The sequence below is a fragment of the Trematomus bernacchii genome, unplaced genomic scaffold, assembly GCF_902827165.1.
Source record: "Trematomus bernacchii unplaced genomic scaffold, fTreBer1.1, whole genome shotgun sequence".
Lineage (NCBI taxonomy): Eukaryota > Metazoa > Chordata > Actinopteri > Perciformes > Nototheniidae > Trematomus > Trematomus bernacchii.
The window spans coordinates 19,894,126-19,915,275 of NW_022987720.1; the positions used below are offsets into that span (position 1 = coordinate 19,894,126).

Consider the following 21,150-nt stretch of genomic DNA (forward strand, 5'->3'; position numbering starts at 1 on the left):
TAAGGTTGTTGTGTTACCAAGTGTGTGTGAGTGTTTTGACATGCTAGCTGCTACCATATAGTACCACGTGCATATATTGGAAGTTGTGTTGAGAGTAACTCATGTGTGCATGTGCATCTTTGAGCCTGTGCTTTACACTTCAAAGAGAAAGTGTGTTTTTTGTGTGTGAGTCAGTGGCCAGCTGCATCGCACTGGGCCTACCTGTGGTTGTTGTTGGCTCAAATCCACCTTCTTAAGTCTACTTTTTATTCCTTGTCACATAAAAAAATACCAACAGGGTCCGTTCACTTCCAAACCACTCAATAACATCCTCAGATCTTCTCTAACATCTGTTGACCTGCCGTTTCTTTACCGGGTCGAATCATGAAAAGCAACACTTTTATGTCTGTTGTGTGCAGCAAGGTGTTTTGCTGTCTAGTGTACTGTCATGAGCCAAGAAATATTCAAAACCCACGCATTATTTGGTACAAACCTGTGTGTTTTCAGAGGTAATATATACTGAGACACAGACACAATCTGTGCAAACACACACATTCAGTGACACACACAAACATCATTTGGGAACGGGCTCAAACTTGCTCCACATTCACTCAGCAGGTCTTGTATGTCTTTGATATGCCTGACCCTCTTATAGTTTTTTCTATATTTCTCTATAAGACGGGTGGTATGCAACTGATTAGATAGATAAATATACCCTGAAGGTGAAAGACGGGCAGAAAGGCGGAGAGGAAGGAAACAGACTTTTCTCTTGTCTCAACACATCGCAGCAGTGGAACTTTAATCTGCAGAGGCTTCATGCATTTAAACGGCCTGATTAGGAACAGTCTAACAGGCGCTTTCCCTGCCTGGCTGAAACAGAATTTAAGTGCTTAGGCACAGCCATCATTTTGTTTGTTTTCTCAGCGCCTTTTTCAAAAGATACACTCAGAGATACGGGCTTTGATTATGTGTTGAAGCAACACAGTCATGTTTAAGCGCCCGTGCAGTACTAATACGATGTACAGAAACAGAACGAGCCTGCAGCTTTGCAATGTTTATCTGATGGTAATAATCTCTTGATTGAAACAAAAGTTTATTTTTACACCACTACATATATATATATAAACTCCTCAAAAAAAGTTTGGAAACGTTATTTCGGTCGATTGTTCCTCCCCTTTAATAAGACCAATTGGTATTGTATTTTATATCGTTGGAAAGCCTGATTAGTCACCTTTACAACGAGGTACAACTTGTAAGGATCGTGCACTCGTGGAATGAGCAACACAGCTAACCGTGTGGGTAGCGGCCCAAATAAATGTGCCAAAATCCCCTGCAATATTCTTCTGTTGGTATTCACTCTGGTTTTGAGTTGCTTGTTGGATTGGATGGTTGCACTCTCCCACAGTAATAAGGAAAAAACAACACATATTGGCCATTTTTACACTTTATTCATTTTACACTGTCAGGGACCTCAGTAGCATGTGGAAGATCCATACGCAGCCACAACAGCTTGGCACCTCTTCCTCACGCTGGTCACCAGCCTGGTCACACACTGCTGTGGGATGGCATCCCAGTCCTCAACCAGGATTTGTCGCAAGTCAGCCAACATGGTTGCGTTGGTCACTCTGGCACGTATAGCACGCCCAAGCTGATCCCACAAGTGTTCAATTGGTTTGTGGTCTGGACTCACGGCAGGCCATTCCATCCTCTCCACTCCCAAATTCTGGATCCTGGCTCTATGGGGGCGAGCGTTGTCATCATGGAGGATGGAGTTAGGTCCCAGATTCTGGAGATATGGGATCGCCACTGGCTCCAGAATCTCATTCCGATATTGCACTGCATTGAGATTGCCTTCAATGATGACAAGTTATATTTTGCCTGTGAGAGAGATACCGCCCCACACCATGACACTGCCCCCATTGAAAAATGTCACGCAATCTGTGCAGCAATCTGCATAGCGTTCTCCACGTCGTCTCCATACTTTGATCCTGCCATCCAGCTTCCGCAGACAGAACCTTGATTCATCACTGAACATGACGTTGCCCCACATTCTTAGGTTCCACTGTCGGTGATGTCGACACCAGCACAAACGGGCCTGACGGCGAAGGGCAGTCATTGCAGGCTTCCTGGCAGCCTTATACGCACGAAGACCGGCCATGTGCAGTCTGTTCCTCACCGTCTGATCAGAGATCTGTCTGTGGTACCGTTGTGCAAATATTGCCTGTAAATCTCTGGAAGAAAGCCTACGGTTCCTCAGTGAAGCAAGGGTGAGGAACCGGTCTTCTGGGGGTGTTGTCTTCCTGGGACGGCCACTTCGCGGTCTGTCTTTGACTTCACCAGTCTCACGGAACTTGGTCTTAAGTTTGGAAATGTTACCAGGGCTGACACCACATAATGCGGCCACTCTGCGTACCGGAACACCAGCTTCCAGTTGCCCTATTGCACGGGCCTTATCCTGAAGGGACAAACGTGGCATGTTTACACACAAACTCAACAAAGTTGCAGGACCCATGCACAATTAGATGCCAATCAGGTGTCAGTCACACACCTGTGACTGGCATACACCTGCCAGCACAAAACGAGAGTGAATACCAACAGAAGAATATTGCAGGGGATTTTGGCACATTTGTTTGGGCCGCTACCCACACGGTTAGCTGTGTTGCTCATTCCACAAATGCACAATCCTTACAAGTTGTACCTCGTTGTAAAGGTGACTAATCAGGCTTTCCAACAATATAAAATACAATACCAATTGGTATTATTAAAGGGGAGGAATAATCGACCAAGATAACGTTTCCGAACTTTTTTTGAGGAGTTTATTATGTATAATATAATATCTTTGCCAAAAACTACAGAACTTATGGTTTTGAGCTTGATGATTTGTTTGTTTGAACCCATATGTCCTTATTGGCAAACATTTGTTCCTTATGATTGTTTTAACGAAAAGTAGTGGGTGTTTATTTGGATGTGGATGATGATGAACGAATCAGTTGTGTACACATGCAGGTGGATGCGTTTGGTGCACGTTTGTGTGCTTGTGCGTTGGGGTCATCCAGAGTTCTCAGGCCTGTCTCTTCAGCTATGCTAGCAGCTGATAGAGTTGATACAGGGACGATGGCTTCTCTGCCTTTCCCATCATACCACTCTTCTTCCACACATACTGTTGTGTGTGAGTGAGTAAGTTAACAATGCTCAGGGACTGTGGTGTAATCTCCATAATAGCAGGTATGTTGGTATTAACTGTGTTCTCTTTTCTTCCTCCACACTCTGTCTGTCTCTCCTTCAGTGACATATTTGATGCCATGTTCCCAGTCACCCACATCGCAGGGGAAACAGTCATCCAGCAAGGTATGTGGAACTGGTCCATTTACTCCAAAATTGCTTTTGTTCTTCCTTGCTTTTGCTAAACCCTTCTAATAACTCGGACTAGTAGTATAATTTTAAATCTGCTGATTAACAGAAAAACAAACTAACAAACAAATTAAAGTAGAAGACACATATTTAACCAAAATACAAAAAATATGCTTTGCGTTTCGTCATTTGAAAGAATATCCTGCCTGATTGCGCATCTTCTCCCACCTCCTTACCATGCATTTGGCAAAGTGAATTCCAATGTCAAGAAACACCAAATGATTAGATGGTTGACTGCTCTTGTAGTTATGTTGCCTTGAAAATAGGGCCCTTTTCTTGAAGAATTCATGTATTACACTGCCACTCGAGTTTATTTTGTCCCACCACTCCCTTGTTCCCTCCCTTTTCCTCTCTTTGCCCCACTAACACATTCCCTTAGTCTGCACCAGATGTCATGTCCCTCTTCTGCCTAACCACAGTCGTCAAAGCCTTCGCTCTAGACAGCCCAGGACTTTGAAAGAACACAGAGCTGAACACAGGGCCAGACTGTATTTTTCCTGTACCCCCCACTCAAACTGCTATCAACCACAGACACAGACCTAATCACATATTTTAAACACTGAAAACACACATTCTCACAGACAACCGCAGACAATTTCCGATAATACTGTGTTCACACCTGCTCAGAAAGCACATAGGTTACACTTGTCGAACATGCCGCGCTTACACATTCTCTTAGACATTAAGTGAAGGCAAACTATAGGCTTTTGAACACACACCCGCTCTGTCACTCCCACCTACTCTTAAAACAGCATCCAGGGGTAGGTCAGTCCTAATTTGGTGATAATAAGTCTAGCTAACTTTGCAGGGCCCCCAGTCTCAGACAGCCCATTGTTATATACACCATAGAGTGTGGTATACAGTATATATGGCGCTGATGTCATTGCTGATGTCTGGACTACTGTAAAACTTTAAAAAAGAAGCTCCCCTGCTATTCGCCCATCACACAGTATTTAGAAACAGCTACGAGTTGCCGACTCTGTGGCTCAAGTGGTATTTAAACAGAGGGACAATGTACATTCAAAATGGAGTATGGAGGTATTTTCATTGACATTTATTGTCTATCAAGTGCATTTAATCTGATGTTTCTGAAACATAGTATATCCAGTTTTGCAGTTGTAAGCAATTGGTCCGTTGATGCTATTTGTTAATAGTAAGGTTTGATGTATGTTTCCATATTTGAGTTATCAGATTACAAAATGTGAGTTTTGAAACATGGACGTTTCTAGCTTTATGGTGCACCATGCAACACTGTGGCTACAATACACACCTTACAGGCCACGGATGTAACGCATGTATTCCTTTTGACCAAACTCAAAGAACCTTAACTGTTAACGGCAATTAGCTTGTGTTGACACGGTTCAAGACTAAGTACACATTCCTGTGTGTGTGTCTGTGTGCGTGCTTGCGTGTGTGTGTCTGTGTGTGTGCACATTCTGATCAAATATTTGCCTGCACTCTCAGGCACAGGGGGATTGGAAGGTGCAAAACAAAGACTTGAGCACCAAAGTGATAAAAGACAGGAAGACTAGAAGAAAAGAAGGACAGAGCGAGAGGGAATTGAAAGAGGGATAGATCAGATGAAAGAGAGAGGAAGATAGAAGAGGGCCAGGTTGCAGCAGGTTGTGTGTGTGTGTGTGTGTGTGTGTGTGTGTGTGTGTGTGTGTGTGTGTGTGTGTGTGTGTGTGTGTGTGTGTGTGTGTGTGTGTGTGTGTGTGTGTGTGTGTGTGTGTGTGTGTGTGTGTGTGTGTGTGTGTGTGTGTGTGTGTGTTGTGTGTGTGTGTGTGTGTGTGTGTGTGTGTGTGTGTGTGTGTGTGTGTGTGTGTGTGTGTGTGTGTGTGTGTGTGTGTGCGTGCGGACCATCAGACAGACAAGGAGCGTTTTGTGTGACATGTAGAGCTTTATGATTAACGAGCACTCTCTACCCAGTATTAATTAGCCGTGTGAACTCTTGTGAACTTTACACACAGGGCGCTCTCAGCTTTTCAGCTCTTCAGGTGAAAATACACAAAAGATAGCTAAATGCACACAGCCACACACACCTTCACAAAATGCATACACGCGCATACTTGTGTCATGTATACTCATGCATCATCACCCTCTTGTACCTCTGAATGGAGTTGCATGTGTGTCTTATTGTAGGAAGAAGCTGCTGGGAGAGCTTCACATTGCTGTCGTATGGGACTGTCAGTCCTTCTTCATAATTTCCTGAGCCCCATGTAACAGATACCATAATTAAAGGAACACTTCACCATTTGTCAGCCTTATCTCCAGACTAGATGCTTTTAGTGGACAAGATCCCATGGCTCACTTCAAGGGTTAGGGGTTCGCTTTGAGAGCACAGCATGCCACTGTCAATGACACAACAGGGAGCCAGTCAGACAACCAGACAACATTTTGAGTTGTCAGCCATGCACATTTGATAGCTACTCAAAAATTAGTTGCAAAAGACCAAGCTCTTGAAAAATGGAGGAAACACAGCAAACAATGGACACACCTGCTAGTGGAAAGGCTCTAAAAACATCAAGGTTTAGGTTTTTAATCCATCTTAAAAAAAATGGTTGTAATATGTAATGAGCATTACATCCTCTTCTGTTTTGAAAAGGAAAAATCTCAAAAGGATTATAATAATATCATTATTTTGTTCATATTCTATGTACATTAGCAATGTCTCAAACCAGCTGACGTCTGTTGCATATATTACTCTGAATCTTTCTCTTTACTTTGTGCTGAGGTGGTTTTGCTCTGCATCAAGCACCTCTGTTTCAGAGTTTCCACTATTAAGCTACACAAGCAGCGGTTGTAAGCGCTGCTGTTTGCTGGCGAGAGCCCATTTTCACAGAAACATTGGCAGGCCCAGTGAAATATGCATTCTGGAGGAGAAAGCGGCATCTTTGACTCTGGGTCTTTCCCTGATGCTTTCAGGGGTAATGAATAACCACCAAAAGAAAAATAATAGCAAGACCATAAATCCAGAACTCTTATTAAGGAGAAGGGATGTTGACACAAAGGATGATGAGAGTATGAGAAAATGCACGTATGTGTGGGTTTATGTAGAAGTTTCAGGATTATTTGTGTTCTTAAGTTCACATAAACTGGTATTCCAAGTGTTTAACAAATTATTTTAATCTTTTTAAGCCCAAGAGGTTTAAAAAAAAAAACCTTAAAGAAAGTCTTAAAGATCTTAAGCAGCAGGTGGAAGTAATAGGAAGTGTAGCTTTCCTGCTGGCTTCAGGTCATTTACATGCTTTTTCCCCGGCTCTCTCATAAACTGCTGTGTTTCTCCTTGTCTCTCCCTTCCAGGCGATGAAGGAGACAACTTCTATGTGATTGACCAAGGTGAAGTGGACGTAAGTGGCCAATGTTGAGACAAACACACAAAAAACAAATACTTATTTCTCTTAAGAATATTTTACATTAGTTTAAAAGTAAATCATTACAAATTGATTTAGATATTCCAGTATGCAGCATGCCAATATGAGCTTTTATTCACCTGTGGAACTTGAGAAGGATTTTGACTCTGGGGATACCAAGCCTTCTCCCCACATGTTAAGACAATGTTTCCTTCTAACAATGGGCAAGTTGTATTGGATTGCCCTCATGTTTTGTTCTCTTGAAAGTGTGGTTCCACTCCGATGGCAATCTGAACATGGCGCTAGAGAGTCCAGTGCACTGAGAAGGCAGCCAAACTGAGGACGCCTTTTGTCTTAGCGAGCCTGACGCAGAGCGATAGAGTTAAGTGGAGAGATTAAACAGGAGTTGATGGAAAGTTAAACAGGAAGTGACCTTATCAGCTTACAGCGGTGAGCACAGACAAGGTGGGTAAGAGGAGAGAAGCACGTTGGCAAACTGAGGGTGCTGATACAGCCGTCCCACCTGAGAGACAGAGAGAAGGAAGTTTACAGATACTGAGATAGTGCAGCGATTATAAGACTTCATAACATCTAACTCTTACCAAACAGTTTTGCATTGACCTCCATTGTTTTGAGATTATGTCTTGTGATTAGAAAAAATGTATAGTTGTTATGTTAAGATTCAAATAAAACACTAATGGGTTATAATGGTTTGTCTGTGTGCATATCCATTGCTATATTTAGGCAAGACACAAATAGGACATTCAGTAAAGGAACAAGCTGATCATTTCCACACTCTGGATTATATCTCCTCAGCTTCATTAGACTGAACACGTTTTTACTGAAATTACCTTTTATTTAGGCCTGATGAAGTGTTGTCTGTTTAGTCTGAAGTTTTTTCCTCCAAATTGTTATCGTGATATTCTCCTCTTTTTCATCCATGAATGTTTTTCTTTCTTTCGTAGTTATCAGTTGGTGTGTGATAATCTTACTCCCACGGAGACCTTTTTTCTTGGAAACATTGTTTTTGTTTTCACCACTAATCTTACAGTCTGTGGCTTGTCTTTTTCCAACCAGGCAGTGTGCTGAAACCGCCTGGTCTAGTTGGGTGTAACAGTTTTTCCTTTTACCAAAAGTTTGTCCTTTTTACTTAGACAGTACGGTTGGAAAATGCTGTAGCTAGCTGTAGCGACATATTGGCTGAAATTGAATATTAAGGCTTTTTTACATAATACTGTCTTTTATAATATTCATGATAAAATCACAGTTATTCTGGAGCTCAGTCAAGCAGCTGCAGAATTGCTTGGCGTCTTCATCGTGTGGCCGGCTGGGACTTCAACCTCTTTCTGTTGCCAACACTACATTTTAAGCAACTCCTCCCACAGCCAGGGTCCTATCCTTCTGCCCCGAAGTTGAGGAAGACCCCTATTCTTAAACTCGCCCCAGTTTTATTCTGTGTGTCTGTCACCTCTCCCGACATGCCACCCCTCTCTCGCTGCAGTCAGCTGCTGCCTCCCAGCCACAGCTCAGGCACTAAACTACTTCAAGCTCAGTGCCGAGGTTATTAAAGTGTTGAGATGTCTCTCATTAGACAGGGGTGTAAATCTGCTAGCATCCAATAAACTGCCTGAAAGCTCACAACCACTGCCACTACGTTAAACACCCCTCCATGTCTGCACACAAATGTATTCACTTACAGACATTGGCCTGTATTTATTTGGGTTCACCACAAAGGAAATTAAAGCTTTCATTCCAAAATGTGAGATGATCTTGTTGAAAAGAAATGCTATTTGTAATAAACTGTAATTAACTGAGTATCTGGTGACATTTCAGGTTCCCCTATTATTATATGTTAGTAGTATACAAACACTGAATAACCCACTTCATAATTTATGACCAACACTTATTGTATTTGTGTGGTGATACAATTGTCAAGATAATTAATAGCAGTACAATTGTTTATATAAATGTAATTATATAAAATAATAATAATTATAGACACACTTTAAAACATCCTTATATCTGCCTCGAACTACATTGTAATGTCATCAACTATGTATACATGTTTATGTAGTGCTACTTAATGCTTAATAAGAGAGTTTAAGTGTTACAAATGATCTCTAAATCACAGATGATTATATTTGACATTTTGCAAGCAAAGGTCTTAAGAAAATGTACTTAAGTACCTTCACATTTATATAAGCAGTTATGCTCTTATTGTCATTAGGGCCTTCAGTCGATTTAAATATTAATCATGATGAATTGCATGATTTACCAAAGGTACAGAATATATGCTTGCTTTATGCAAATATATATGCATTTGTAGTTGGAAATCACAAACAACACAAAACAATGACAAATATTCTCCAGATTGATATCACGATACCAGAAAGTAAGGAGTCCAATTGTATTTAGAATTCCACAATTAACTAATACCCAATACGATAGCTATTCATTTATTGTATTTTATTTATATATTTACTTTGCTTTAAACAAAATCCAAGTATTAGTACTTTTGATTATGTATTTTTTACACATTTGCTTCTCTTATCTTTGACAGCCCTAATTATTATTGCTATTAAAGTAAATGTGGCATTTTGAAATCAAATTAAACATCTGCTGCCAAAAAGACAACAAATAGAGACCCTCACTCACACATTGAAACCGGGGATGCACAGAGGAGCCTAACTACAAACAGAAATGCAACACTGACTGCTAATCCGCCTTCCAGGACTTTTGATTTGTTGCTACTTAATTACCAGCAGGCGCACACAGCTTACTGCAGATATTCCCATGTTGAAAATCCAGTGACAGCTGTGCAACAGCATACACGGTTTAGGACTTGAATTGTTTTATGATGAACTCCATTTTACCTCATGCACAGTGCTGACTTGATACAGTACAAGTGTTTCCAATTTAAGTCTGAACATACTATCAGTTTTTACTCAAGCTTTACTAGTGCATACTTGATCCAGTTAGGACTTCTTGCTGATTGTTTAAGCATTTGATACAGCTCCACCTGACCAGGAAATACATGAAAGTGTTTGTGGAACCTAAGAGGATCAGTTGTACAACAATGAAGACCAAACAAACAGATCAAGAGATTTTAAGGAGTGTAACGGGAAACTGTGGAGTGACAACATATTACCTGTACTGTACGCTATGATGTAATACTTTTGCAACACTTATATGATTGTTCTTCTAAGCCTGACGTAACCGTAGCCAGAGCTCTGTATCCCCTTGAAGCACACCACAGGTTATAGTAAAAGATAAGTCCCTTGTGGTCTTCTCTGAGCCTTTGAATAATGGCTTGCAACAGTTTTGGCAATTCACAGCTACCGAAGGGACAAACCCTCCCTCGCTCTCTCCTTTCTCTCTGTGTTTTTAAGTCAACAAGATGGTGGATAGTGTGTCGACAGGTGAAACCGTAACGGCCCTAGAGACAGCCTGAGCGAGGCTCAATGAGGTTGCATTGTCTGTAGTGATATAGTGGCTGGCCTAGATGGAGACGTGCATGTTTGTGCATGTAGATGGACAACCCTGTGAATGCCATACTGAGTAGACCCACAAGGTCCACCACTGCTTTCTGTCCTCCATCACTTCTAAATCAAAGGGTAGGTCGTAAAAAGACAGGTAAAAGGAAATAAAGGGATGAACGGAGAGATGGGAAGGATAGAGGGCCATTTTAGAGTGTCTCATTTGAGGGCTTAGTGGGGATCAAATGCTCAGTGACAGGCCCAGTGAGCATGTCAAACGGCCCGGATACTAAGGAGAGGTAGAGGGGAAGGTTGGAAATCTATCTCAAGATGGTTTAAATGTTCACAGTCTACAAAGCAATGATTGCCATCCTTCAGGCGTAAAAGAAATGACTCTCTCCCCATCATTCTGTTTCTTGTTCCGTCTGCAGGTGTACGTGAACGGGGAGTGGGTGACCAGTATTGGAGAAGGAGGTAGTTTTGGAGAGCTGGCCCTGATATATGGGACTCCAAGAGCTGCTACCGTGAAGGCCAAGACGGATCTGAAACTGTGGGGCATCGACCGAGACAGCTACCGGCGCATCCTCATGGTACGAACATCTACACACTTCCTCACTCTACTTGAGAAAACACTTTGAGTAACTTTAGAGTCACTTGTTCGACCCTACATTTTCTTCCAATAATCTACAGGTTGGTCTTTTATATATCAAAATATATGTTATTCAAATAGTTCGGCAGACTTTACACTCTTATCATTTGTGGTCCTTTATAAGCAATATCTTCTCCCACTCAACCACTTAAGACGCCTTAAAACACTCAAAGTTGTTGATTTCTTTTTCAAACGCAAAACATATGTAATCAGAAACTAAATCACCTTCACCTCCAGGTCTATTCTACCTTTTTAATGTCTCCTCTGGATATGCTGGGAGACGAAGAAAGGGGAAAAAAGAGAGGCTATGTGAAGGAGAGTCAACCCTAATGCCTCGACACACACTTCCAGCTCCAGGAGCTTATCTAGCAGGAATGTCTAAATGTTTAAACTGGAAACACACACACACACACACACACACACACACACACACACACACACACACACACACACACACACACACACACACACACACACACACACACACACACACATCCACACACTTTTTTGTTGCTGTTAGAATAAGTAATTACTGTCTCCATGCCCAACTAAATACTTCCTTTAAATGTTTCCAACACCTTACTCCAAATAAATTAGATATGCTCCAATTAAGCTCCCAAACATCCTGTGCATCTGAGCCTTGAAGTGTGAAGCAGCAGTGACCATTCGGCTTTGTGCCACACAGTTTGAGCCCACAGAGATGGAAGACGGTCTGTGTTTGGACCTTTCAGCTCAATGTAAAGTTGGCACTGGCCTGCCCAGCACTCATGTCACCTCTTAAGCACATAGTTTAACCGAGGGCACAGTCTACCCTGGTAACCTTTCTTTGAGAGGATTCTCCCTCCCTCCCTCTCTTTCTCTCCGGCTGTCATTCCTTCTTTCCTTCCAGCAGCAGCAGGAGGAAAGACGGGGTGAAGCAGAATTCAATTATGTGAACCTGTAGTTAATTATTGCTGTCAACGGTTTGTAAAGCTGTTTTTATAAAGAGAGGTATTCTGGCAACGTCTCAGGCCAACACAATGAGCATTCTCTGTGTGTCTAAGTATGTGTGTGTGTTTCCCAGTGAAATGATGCTGAGTGCTTGTGTCTGCAGCTAGTTAGTCAGGAGCTCTGCAAGGTGAGCTGCAGCTACTATCAGATTCATTAACTGCACATCTGCTTCTCTCTTGTCCTGCTCCGCTGCTGGATCGTAATTAATAACTTGACAGGGAAGATTTACGTTTTTGTATTTATAGTGAACTACACAAGTTGACATATTCTGATTAATTGTACCATCTTGAGCAACTACATCCCTCAAAGGTTATCAACGTTAGCTGTTTGCATTAAAGTTTTGCAACCACCGAACCTTTTGCCAGTTGCAACTCTTGCTATTTTTTAATGCTTGTCAATAATGCTACATTTCATGATGATAATGATCTTGGGTGCAGTCCATTGTAATATAAAGCTCCCAAATGTTTTGGGATGTTTCTCAAATAGAGCTGAATATATTTGTATTTGAATCAATAGGTCCTTCCGTCTGTCCCATTCTCGTGAAAGCAATTTCATAACATTTGGCACCAATGCCCTCTTGGATTTAAAGGTGAATTGATTAACTGACAAATATCTAATAAGATGTAATGACATTTTAGACAGAAATGAAACTGAACTGGAATTTGATTGGTTTGTGTGAGGCAGTTCTATTTAACATTTAAAAGATATTTCATTAATACATATTTGTATTCCAGACCTATTTTAGTGCATGTACATGTTCATCTGTAGATGATTTTACCCTGGACCTTTTCCCATCACCCAATGGAAACAAATATACACACCAATGCAAATGTCAGCATTATAAGAACTGGTCTTGAAGCTGCTTCCACGAGAGAATGTCAGTTATCTTGTAACACAAAACCCCCAACATCCTCCTCTCCTCCTTACCCAGGAGTGCATTTAGTCAAATATGTAATACCATTCCATGGGATTAACACACTCTCTCCATTGTGTTGATGCCAGTCATACAATACCCGCCTCTTTGTGTCATCTTTGTTCTTAAACAGGCACAGCTACAGACAAAGCTTTACAAACTGACAGACCACCGTCAACAAACAGAAAACAGACCGAAAGGAGACAAGGAGAAATTATACCAAGAAATGCGGAGGGATGTGGGGGGTGTATGTGTTTTTATATTGGACATAGATGAAGGTAATGGTGATGAGGCGTAAGGTATGGTGGGTTTAGACTGGCTTCGCTCCACACCTCAAGCCTTTGATGATTCCACCTCAAAGACAGGCAGCAGACACAGAGGCTGGTTCATCTTTAACCACAGGAGGAGCATTATGGCCAACAGGAGTAAGGGACTTTTGTATGTGAGGCATGTGCTCAGGCCCTCCCAAGTAGAAAGAAAGGAGAAGGACAGTTTAAAAGACAAAAAAGATGCGCACCAACAAAATAAGTTATGACATCAGAATCAGAATATCTGAAAAGTATAATCTTCATTCCTTCCACCCCGGTCAACCCTCATGTTGGCCCACCCAGTCCTTCCTACACCAGTAGCATAAATCAGACCTGCTGTGTAATGTAATGTTATGTATGCATGGTAAGCCTTTAAGCTCAGCAAGCCTGTCTGAGGAGCTCTATGGGGAGGCTATGAAACCAAGAGACCAACTCAACATTTTTGTGGAAGGTGTGTGTTTGTGTGTGTGTGAGATTGTGTTAGAGGCACAGTATACATGTGTGAGTGTTTGTATTTGCTTGCTTAATGAGCATGTAGTGTCTTCTCTGCAAATACAGCAAAGCGAAAATGACAGAACCTAAAACAAACTCCACGCTTTGCACACACAAACACACACACAACATACACACGCGCACACACACACACACACACAAACACAAACACACTCATAATCATTTATCCAGGAGGGAGGCGATGCAGGCTAGAATTCCTTTAATCAAGTTGTTTACGGCTTTGAGCTTGACATTGGCTCACTTGGGAATATTTTCTCCCCTTTTAAGACAAAATGTGAAATTATATGAAATTAGAGGCAGCAGCGGGAATCAGGCACTTATGCACTAAAGACACCCCAAGCCTCAATATATCATTTCCATATGCAGAAGCAGACACAGGGCGGGCTAGATCATCTCTCCTCCCTCTCTCTGTTCTTCCGTATGCCCCCGATCTCTCCGGATGGTTCTGTGCATCTAAGGTGGGGGAAAAAAAGGAGAAATGCATTTGGGGAAGGGGTCCTCTGGGTCTAGACTTGTCAGGAAGCACCTGATGTTCATGGCAGAGGCAGAGAGGGGAAAGTCCCCATACCTGGTGGGTGGGGTGGGCCACACACATGGCACCCACATGCAATGAACATTACCACACAAGTCATACACACCTCTGTGTGACCCCATGAACTGCATTCAAAATATCATTTACAACATATTCAAGTGTTTATGTCAAAATGAGCTTTCAAGACCAATTGGTTAGTTGCTTTACAAAAAAAATGTTACAGTAGAATAACATATTTTAGTGATAAATGTATGAAAGAGAGAAATATTACCATATATTAACAGAATGAAAGTGTAACAAAGGTAAAAACAATGTTTTAGTTCCAAAAAAAGGTTTACTGTTTGTGAACTAAGGATGCTCCCTATTTGATTTGTTCACCAAACATGTACAGTTCCAAAACTTAGTAGTTTCTTAGCAGCATTTCCCAACTAATAGTTATTTGTATTTGAACACATTAGAACCATTGAAAGGCAGTTTCAGGGAAAACCTTAAATGTATTATGATCACAATAGTTTGCAGAGTAACCACATATGTAATTTGTATGCTCTTTTTGTCGTGCTCCCAGAATTTCACAGTGTGTGTGATGGTGGATGTCTCTCCTCTTGTTGTCTTACAGGGAAGCACACTGAGGAAGAGAAAGATGTACGAAGAGTTCCTCAGCAAGGTCTCCATCCTTGGTAAGTCTAGCAAAAACTGTAAAAACTTGATAATTATGTCAGCTTCTGTCTAACTGTTTATTTTTGCATGAATTGAGTGTAGTGCAGGGGATGTTTGCCCCTTCATGCCATGTTTCATATTCATTTTAAACACCAGGTCAGAGGGTCCAGAGTGCAGTTAAATCTGCCGTCTGCAACATATACTGTAGATTAGCCCACATAAACACAGGCGCACGTTGTCACACAAGGCCCATGGCTGAGTAAGGTCTGTGTACAGTCCTAATCTTCTTGCACTGTTTATAATAAAGCCAGTCACATTCTGCATTGTCGCTGTGTTGACAATTACAAAATTGCGAATTAAGATAAGCCTCGCTTTTACCACTGGAATTTAGATAACACCAGCCGACTCAGGCCGCACTGGAGAATGAGATTTATTCAGACTTTCAAACGAGTTGCAATTGGAACTGACATCCCATCCCCTTCCACTTGATTGTGTGTGTGTGGTGTGTAGAGTAAGGCCGTGCCCCCTGTACAGAGTTATTAGCTGGCTGAGTAAACACATACACTCAATTCAGGTCTTATGAGAACGTCTCTGCGAGATCCACTCTCTTTTCATTCACCTCCTTTCTTCTGAGTCTCTCTTTTTGACAGCCTTGTCGAGGCCTGTATTCAAATGCCCGCCTCCCTTCTTCGAAGTGCTTTTCCTCTCTTCATTCCTTTTTCTGTCGCCCCGCTTCTCCACTCCACCTCTTTGAATTGGAGGAGGGGAAGGAGGCGGGAGTGTTTTTGTTTGTCTTTGATTTTTAAGATAGCCACGAAATTGGGTACAAGCCCTTGATGTCGAGGAGTGATGTGGGGGGGTGAAACAACATGTTCTTTGTCACACACCCCAATGGGCAATTCCCTGTGTGCGTACTATGTGCGTTGGGAGCAAGGGGATCCAAGTGGGTGCAGGCTCTGCGAAGCGTGAAATGTAGGTTCTTAAGTCAGCACATTTGTGTATAATGTTACATCCCGAGCTGTTAGGGATCACTTCTATAGGACCTGATGCCTTTAGCTTGCAGCCAGACAGAGGACATCCATCTGGGGCCGGCAGACACCACGGCCCCATCAGAGGGGACACTGGACACCTCCAACTGATCAAACTTCACCTTAGTTAATCCTAAGAACATACACATTTACACCCACACACAAACAGACAGACACTGGGATCAGTAACTGAGCTCATCGGGAGACAACAGTCTCAGACAAAGAGATTCTTCTGAAGTTTTACGCCCCTAACTCATGTCTTAGTCAAATCAAACACTGAATCATGCTTTTATCTAGAGGAGAGGAGTGTTTTCACTGCAGATGCACAGATAGTGTAGACCTTTAAGATCAGTAAAGAATGATCTACCAAATTGTGAAAGTAGGATAAGCTTATTTGAATCATCTATGTGGAGGTATTTGGTTATTTGTGGGTCCTCTTTCTATAAATATCAATATGTTAAAGAGTTGTTCAAAACTTCTCTGGTTGGAATATTTTTCCCAGTGAATATGTGTGACCGTCTGTGTTTTTGGTTTCTGTGTGAATACCAACGGCTTCTAGAAATATCCCGGGCTTAACCACGTCACTGTACATGTGGTTGGACAGTCGGAAAGACAGCTGTCGCCACTGGCTCTGAGGATCAACAAAACTGAAAAAGTTATATCCTATCATGGGTTTCGGCAGGACTCATTCACAAAATGGTCAATTCACTTTTTGTGCATTCAAGGGAATTCTAAATTTACAAGAGCCTTGGGGTAAAAAAATATAATTGTTAAGGTTTCGCTAATCTAAATAGTAATAATCTGATGTATTGTATAACATTTAAATTAATGTAATATTTCTTTATAGTACACTCTCTCTGGAGTGTAACTGAATGGTATTTTACAATCACAGAGGGGATATATTCAGTTGAAATCCAGTAGCATTAGATCACCCTCTACATCTAACCCTCGATGTATCACAGCCACTGATGACATATTCACTATAATAAACCTCAAGCAGACGCTTTAATCTACGCCGGTCACCCTTAGCATGCGTCTCTTTCAAGGAAGCTGGACTGGTTCGGGGATTAAACTTTAGATATTTCTGTTATTTGATGGTCACACACAGGAAAGCTCTGTGGCACCACACCCCAGAATCAGTGGAGCTTAGGTCTCACAGCTTTAGGAGTTAGTGTCATTTTGTTTTGGCTCCATGAGGCTCCATGAGATGAGGGAGGAGGCAGGGGCATCTGAGATGTAATGGTCCCTGATGAATGACTGGATTAGCACGGGGTAGGAATTACTGTTCCCACCAGCTTACTGGACTTCCAGCAATGGCCATCCTCTTAGATCATGGAGAACGCACGCACGCACGCACGCACGCACGCACGCACGCACGCACGCACGCACGCACACACACACACACACACACACACACACACACACACACATATTAATTATGTACATTTGTGTAGTAACATTTAGGTTAATAACACATTATCCTTATTGATACGACAGAGTCTTTGGACAAGTGGGAACGTCTGACTGTGGCCGACTCTCTGGAGCCCGTTCAGTTTGAGGATGGAGAGAAGATAGTGGTGCAAGGAGACCCTGGTGATGACTTCTTCATTATAACAGAGGTAAGGTGTGTGTGTGTGTGTACGTGTGTGATGTCATCATGCAGAGACGTTGGTGGGCTCTCGGAACTGATTTCAGTTTATTGCCACCAGTGGACAGACTACCTGGTGTTGTTCCCCTTCCCCTTCTGTGTGAATAGCACCCCCCCCCCCCCACACTGCAGGCTTTGTATAGCTGGGGTCCCTGGTGCAGCTCCATGAAGGGCCCCCCTGCCTGTCATCCTCACACACTTTTGATTAACTCCATACTTACACGGCTTTCACCAGGATCAAGTCAAGAGGGCCCTTTCTATAGGGGCCGGGCACCCAATCTGCGGTCGTTTGGCCCCCTCTCTCATTATTCTAACGGGACAGTGATTCTCTCTGTCAGTTGCTCTGTCTATCTGATGTCCAACAATATTTAGTGTGAGCTGTGGATTGGTTACAGGCAATGCATGGGAGTTTTCGTCTTTATCCCTCTTTCAGGCTGCTCTGTTCTCTCTTGTCACCTGTTTCCTTGCAGAACCACATTTCTCCTCTTCATCAATTTTTTCACTCTCCAAGTTATAACTCACTTCTGTTAGTATTTGGACGGTCATGTTTTCTGTAGTTTTTGGGCTCTCATGCAATGCATTACATTTGAAATTATAATTATAATAAGGTTGAAGTTCAACATAAACCTACGTAAATTCAACTTAGCATGTGTTTTGCTTGATGAAAACCAGACTGAAGAGCAAAGTAATAAGTATACAAAGGTAAATGTCCTCTGAAATAAGCATAAACTGAAGACTGAAGCTGTGCAGCCCTCAAAGAGCATATAGGGATGATGTGTTGGCAGGAAGATTGTCAAAAATAAAGATCAAAATGTCATAACATCCTACGTTATACTTCAGATGTGAGGGCGGTTTTGACGAATACTACATATGATGAATAGCATTCGAAGTGGCCAGTTTAATTTATGGGAAATTGCTAGAACTTATTATTACAGTAGTTCAAGACAAAAAGAGTCATACATCCAGTGACATGACTCAGTAGAATCAGTTGATTAGAAACATCTGTCAGCATTTTTGCTTACATTAGCCAACATAAGCTACTGTACTGGTCCTACCGGGCCAATTAAGTAGGGTTAAGTACGGTTAGAATTTTTAAATGCTTATAAATTCAACTTGTGTGTATATTAGAAGAAGAGTGTTTTGAATTCTTAATGAATTTATAGACAGCACTGTGAATATCTTGTGTTTACTTCACATTATATGACCACTCCAATTGGAGCTAAATAAATCTTCTAAAACCCAGTGTAACTGTACAGGAAATGAACCCAATTGGGGTTGAGGACAGAAATATGGCAGTTATTGTAAAAATGCATGAACCATCAGTGTAAGGGGTTCTGTGAATGTGTGTGCAAAGAGACACACCCAATGCTAACCAACACAACCCAGCTGTATTTGAATTGTAACCATAACCTTTCTAATAACTTATTAAAAAAGCTAGGTGTGGGAAATTGACAGAATTGTGTCTGCAGAGGTCTTAATGAGTCTAATCGTGAACTCTGGATTGATTCTATTCAGGAATTGGGCTCTGTGTTTTCCTGATTGTCAGTAAACTCAAAACAGAATGGTTAAAAAAACAGAACTCTTCTTGCAAAAACAGGACGGCGTCGTTCTGATGGGCGAATATACAATTACAAATGCATAATGCTAAAATGGGTTGCTTATACACTTTAATTATACCAATTATACATAATATACCTGTGAACCCCTCCTAAGTCTGTGTGGAAAACATTGCTCATCAAACTGAGACTTCTAATTCCCCAGAGAGGAAAGAGGAACAATATGCAGAGTTATTTGGGGATTAAAGGATGGAGAGACGGAGCAGGAAGTGAGGAAGAAGGAGAGACAGGGATGGAGCCCAGTATGTGAGTGTCCCAGCAGACACTGTGAGCCTCACCCTACACAAGTTTGTGTCTCTTTGTTTAATCCCTTTTCCCCTTCTCCTGCCTATCCACATTTTCCTCTAAGCTCTCCCTCCCTTCCGCACTCTCTCTTTCTCGTTCTCTCTCCGTCTCTCATGCAGCATGGTCTGACTTTCCCAGAGAAGGGTGGACTGTGGTGGAATGTGTGTCACTGACTTTCACACGGGGTCAGGAGACCCAGCCTCCCGGGAGGGAGACGAGAGAGAGAGAGAGAGAGAGAAATAGAGAGAGGAAGGATGAGTCAAAGAGGGCAGGGAGGGACATATAGGGAAAGAGAGGTTGATCTGAAAGGAACCACAAGTAAGGCGGGAGACGAAGATTTTGTCAGTCTCGCAACAACTTTCCTCACTCGTCACCCTCTTCTCTTTTTTACGTGCACACCTTTCGTCTGAGGTGAAAATATCAGCGTTGTTCAGTCAGAACTGTTTTTTTTTTTTTTTTTCTCTCCCCGCCTCCCACTAATTCGGTCTCTTCTCACTCTTGTTGTTTCTGCGGTTTTGGAGCATCGGCCAAAGACAAACCCCTCAATCACTAATTACATGCTGCTGATGGGAGGATTAACAAAAGGGAGGTATAGAGACATCACTTTCTTTGCTTGTCGGGAATGGGGCCCTAATGAAAAGTGACATGTTTACATTTTTTTCTTACACTGTACAAACAAGCCTTTAAAGAACGGCAGGGCCGCGAAGACTTGGCCGCACCTTTCCTCGTGTCCTCTCCTTCCTCTCTTCCCTCTATTTCCTCCCTTCTTCGTGGCTTATTACCTTAACTCTCTCTTTCTTCCTCGTGCTTGTACACCACCACCCAGCACCTTGTCATCCATGCTGTCACCACTGCCACCTAAAATGCAGCATATAATGCAAGAGAAAGACGGAGGGATTAGGAAACTTGATGAACATCAGAGACTTCAGTGAGAGTTTTGAAACAGAGGTTATTCTGTTTATTGGGCACATGTTTCCCTTTCATATTTTTCTTTAGATGTAACCTTTTTGCAGTGATGTGTCAAAGTCACTTGTTTGCAGGTCACAAGTAAACCCTTTCAAACCTCTCTGTACGACAATGTGACGGCAATTTGGCTCAATCATTATGGTCCTATTTTTAATCTTCAGTTCACTGGTGAAACATCACCACAGTGAGTGTACTAACAAGTCTTTTTTGATACAAATAAAGTGAGTCATTTAGACTCATGACTTGAGTCTTACTCAAGTCCAAGTCATATGACTAGAGTATGCTATGCCTGTTAGCCTCTGGATGAATTTGAGTAAAATCAGAGCTGTTGTTCCCCAGCTTGTGCATTCACTTTCATCTCCTCCAGTCATCAATCTAAACTTCAACTCAATGTGTTTTTCATATTTGTCCTTTGACCCAACACAAAAGTAATCAATCTGAGGGGATGTACATTGTCCCCCTGGGTCACACAGAAGAGAAATCCTCTGTGGGTTGTCTACATATATACTGCCACTGTAACCTGCTGAAATGCAATTAAGCTAATGGAGCTCCACACCACTTCCATAGACTGAAGATCAATGCAGTTAATGAATGAAGACATGTGTGAGTGTGAGCATGCAGTCACAAGAACAAAGGTAAAGGTTAACATATGTGTTAGAAATCATTTTTGTTTCTTTATGTCTCTTTTTTAAATCAGCCTTTAGGCCGTGCAAGAGCGGAAACTTTGTGTGCACGTTGACGTCTCAGTGAGAAGGTGCAGACACTGTGCTGGGTGGCCTTGTGAACAGGCTACTCAGGATATCACCTTTCCTCTTCCATCTCTGCT

At 42.0% G+C, this 21,150-nt stretch overlaps 1 protein-coding gene across 4 annotated transcripts in view; it reads left to right on the forward strand.

The window, feature by feature from the left end:
- prkar1b (protein kinase, cAMP-dependent, regulatory, type I, beta) overlaps window positions 1–21,150 on the forward strand; it is an 82,285-nt gene that overhangs the window by 36,708 nt on the left and 24,427 nt on the right. For all 4 annotated transcript variants that reach the window (XR_004556865.1, XM_034142889.1, XM_034142890.1 and 1 more), the window contains 5 exons: window positions 3,266–3,327; window positions 6,694–6,740; window positions 10,651–10,809; window positions 14,741–14,801; window positions 17,307–17,428. Coding sequence is in view for 3 of the 4 variants with exons in the window: in XM_034142889.1 (XP_033998780.1) it covers window positions 3,266–3,327; window positions 6,694–6,740; window positions 10,651–10,809; window positions 14,741–14,801; window positions 17,307–17,428 (451 nt within the window). In the remaining variant the exon portion in view is untranslated. The remainder of the gene's footprint in view (window positions 1–3,265; window positions 3,328–6,693; window positions 6,741–10,650; window positions 10,810–14,740; window positions 14,802–17,306; window positions 17,429–21,150) is intronic.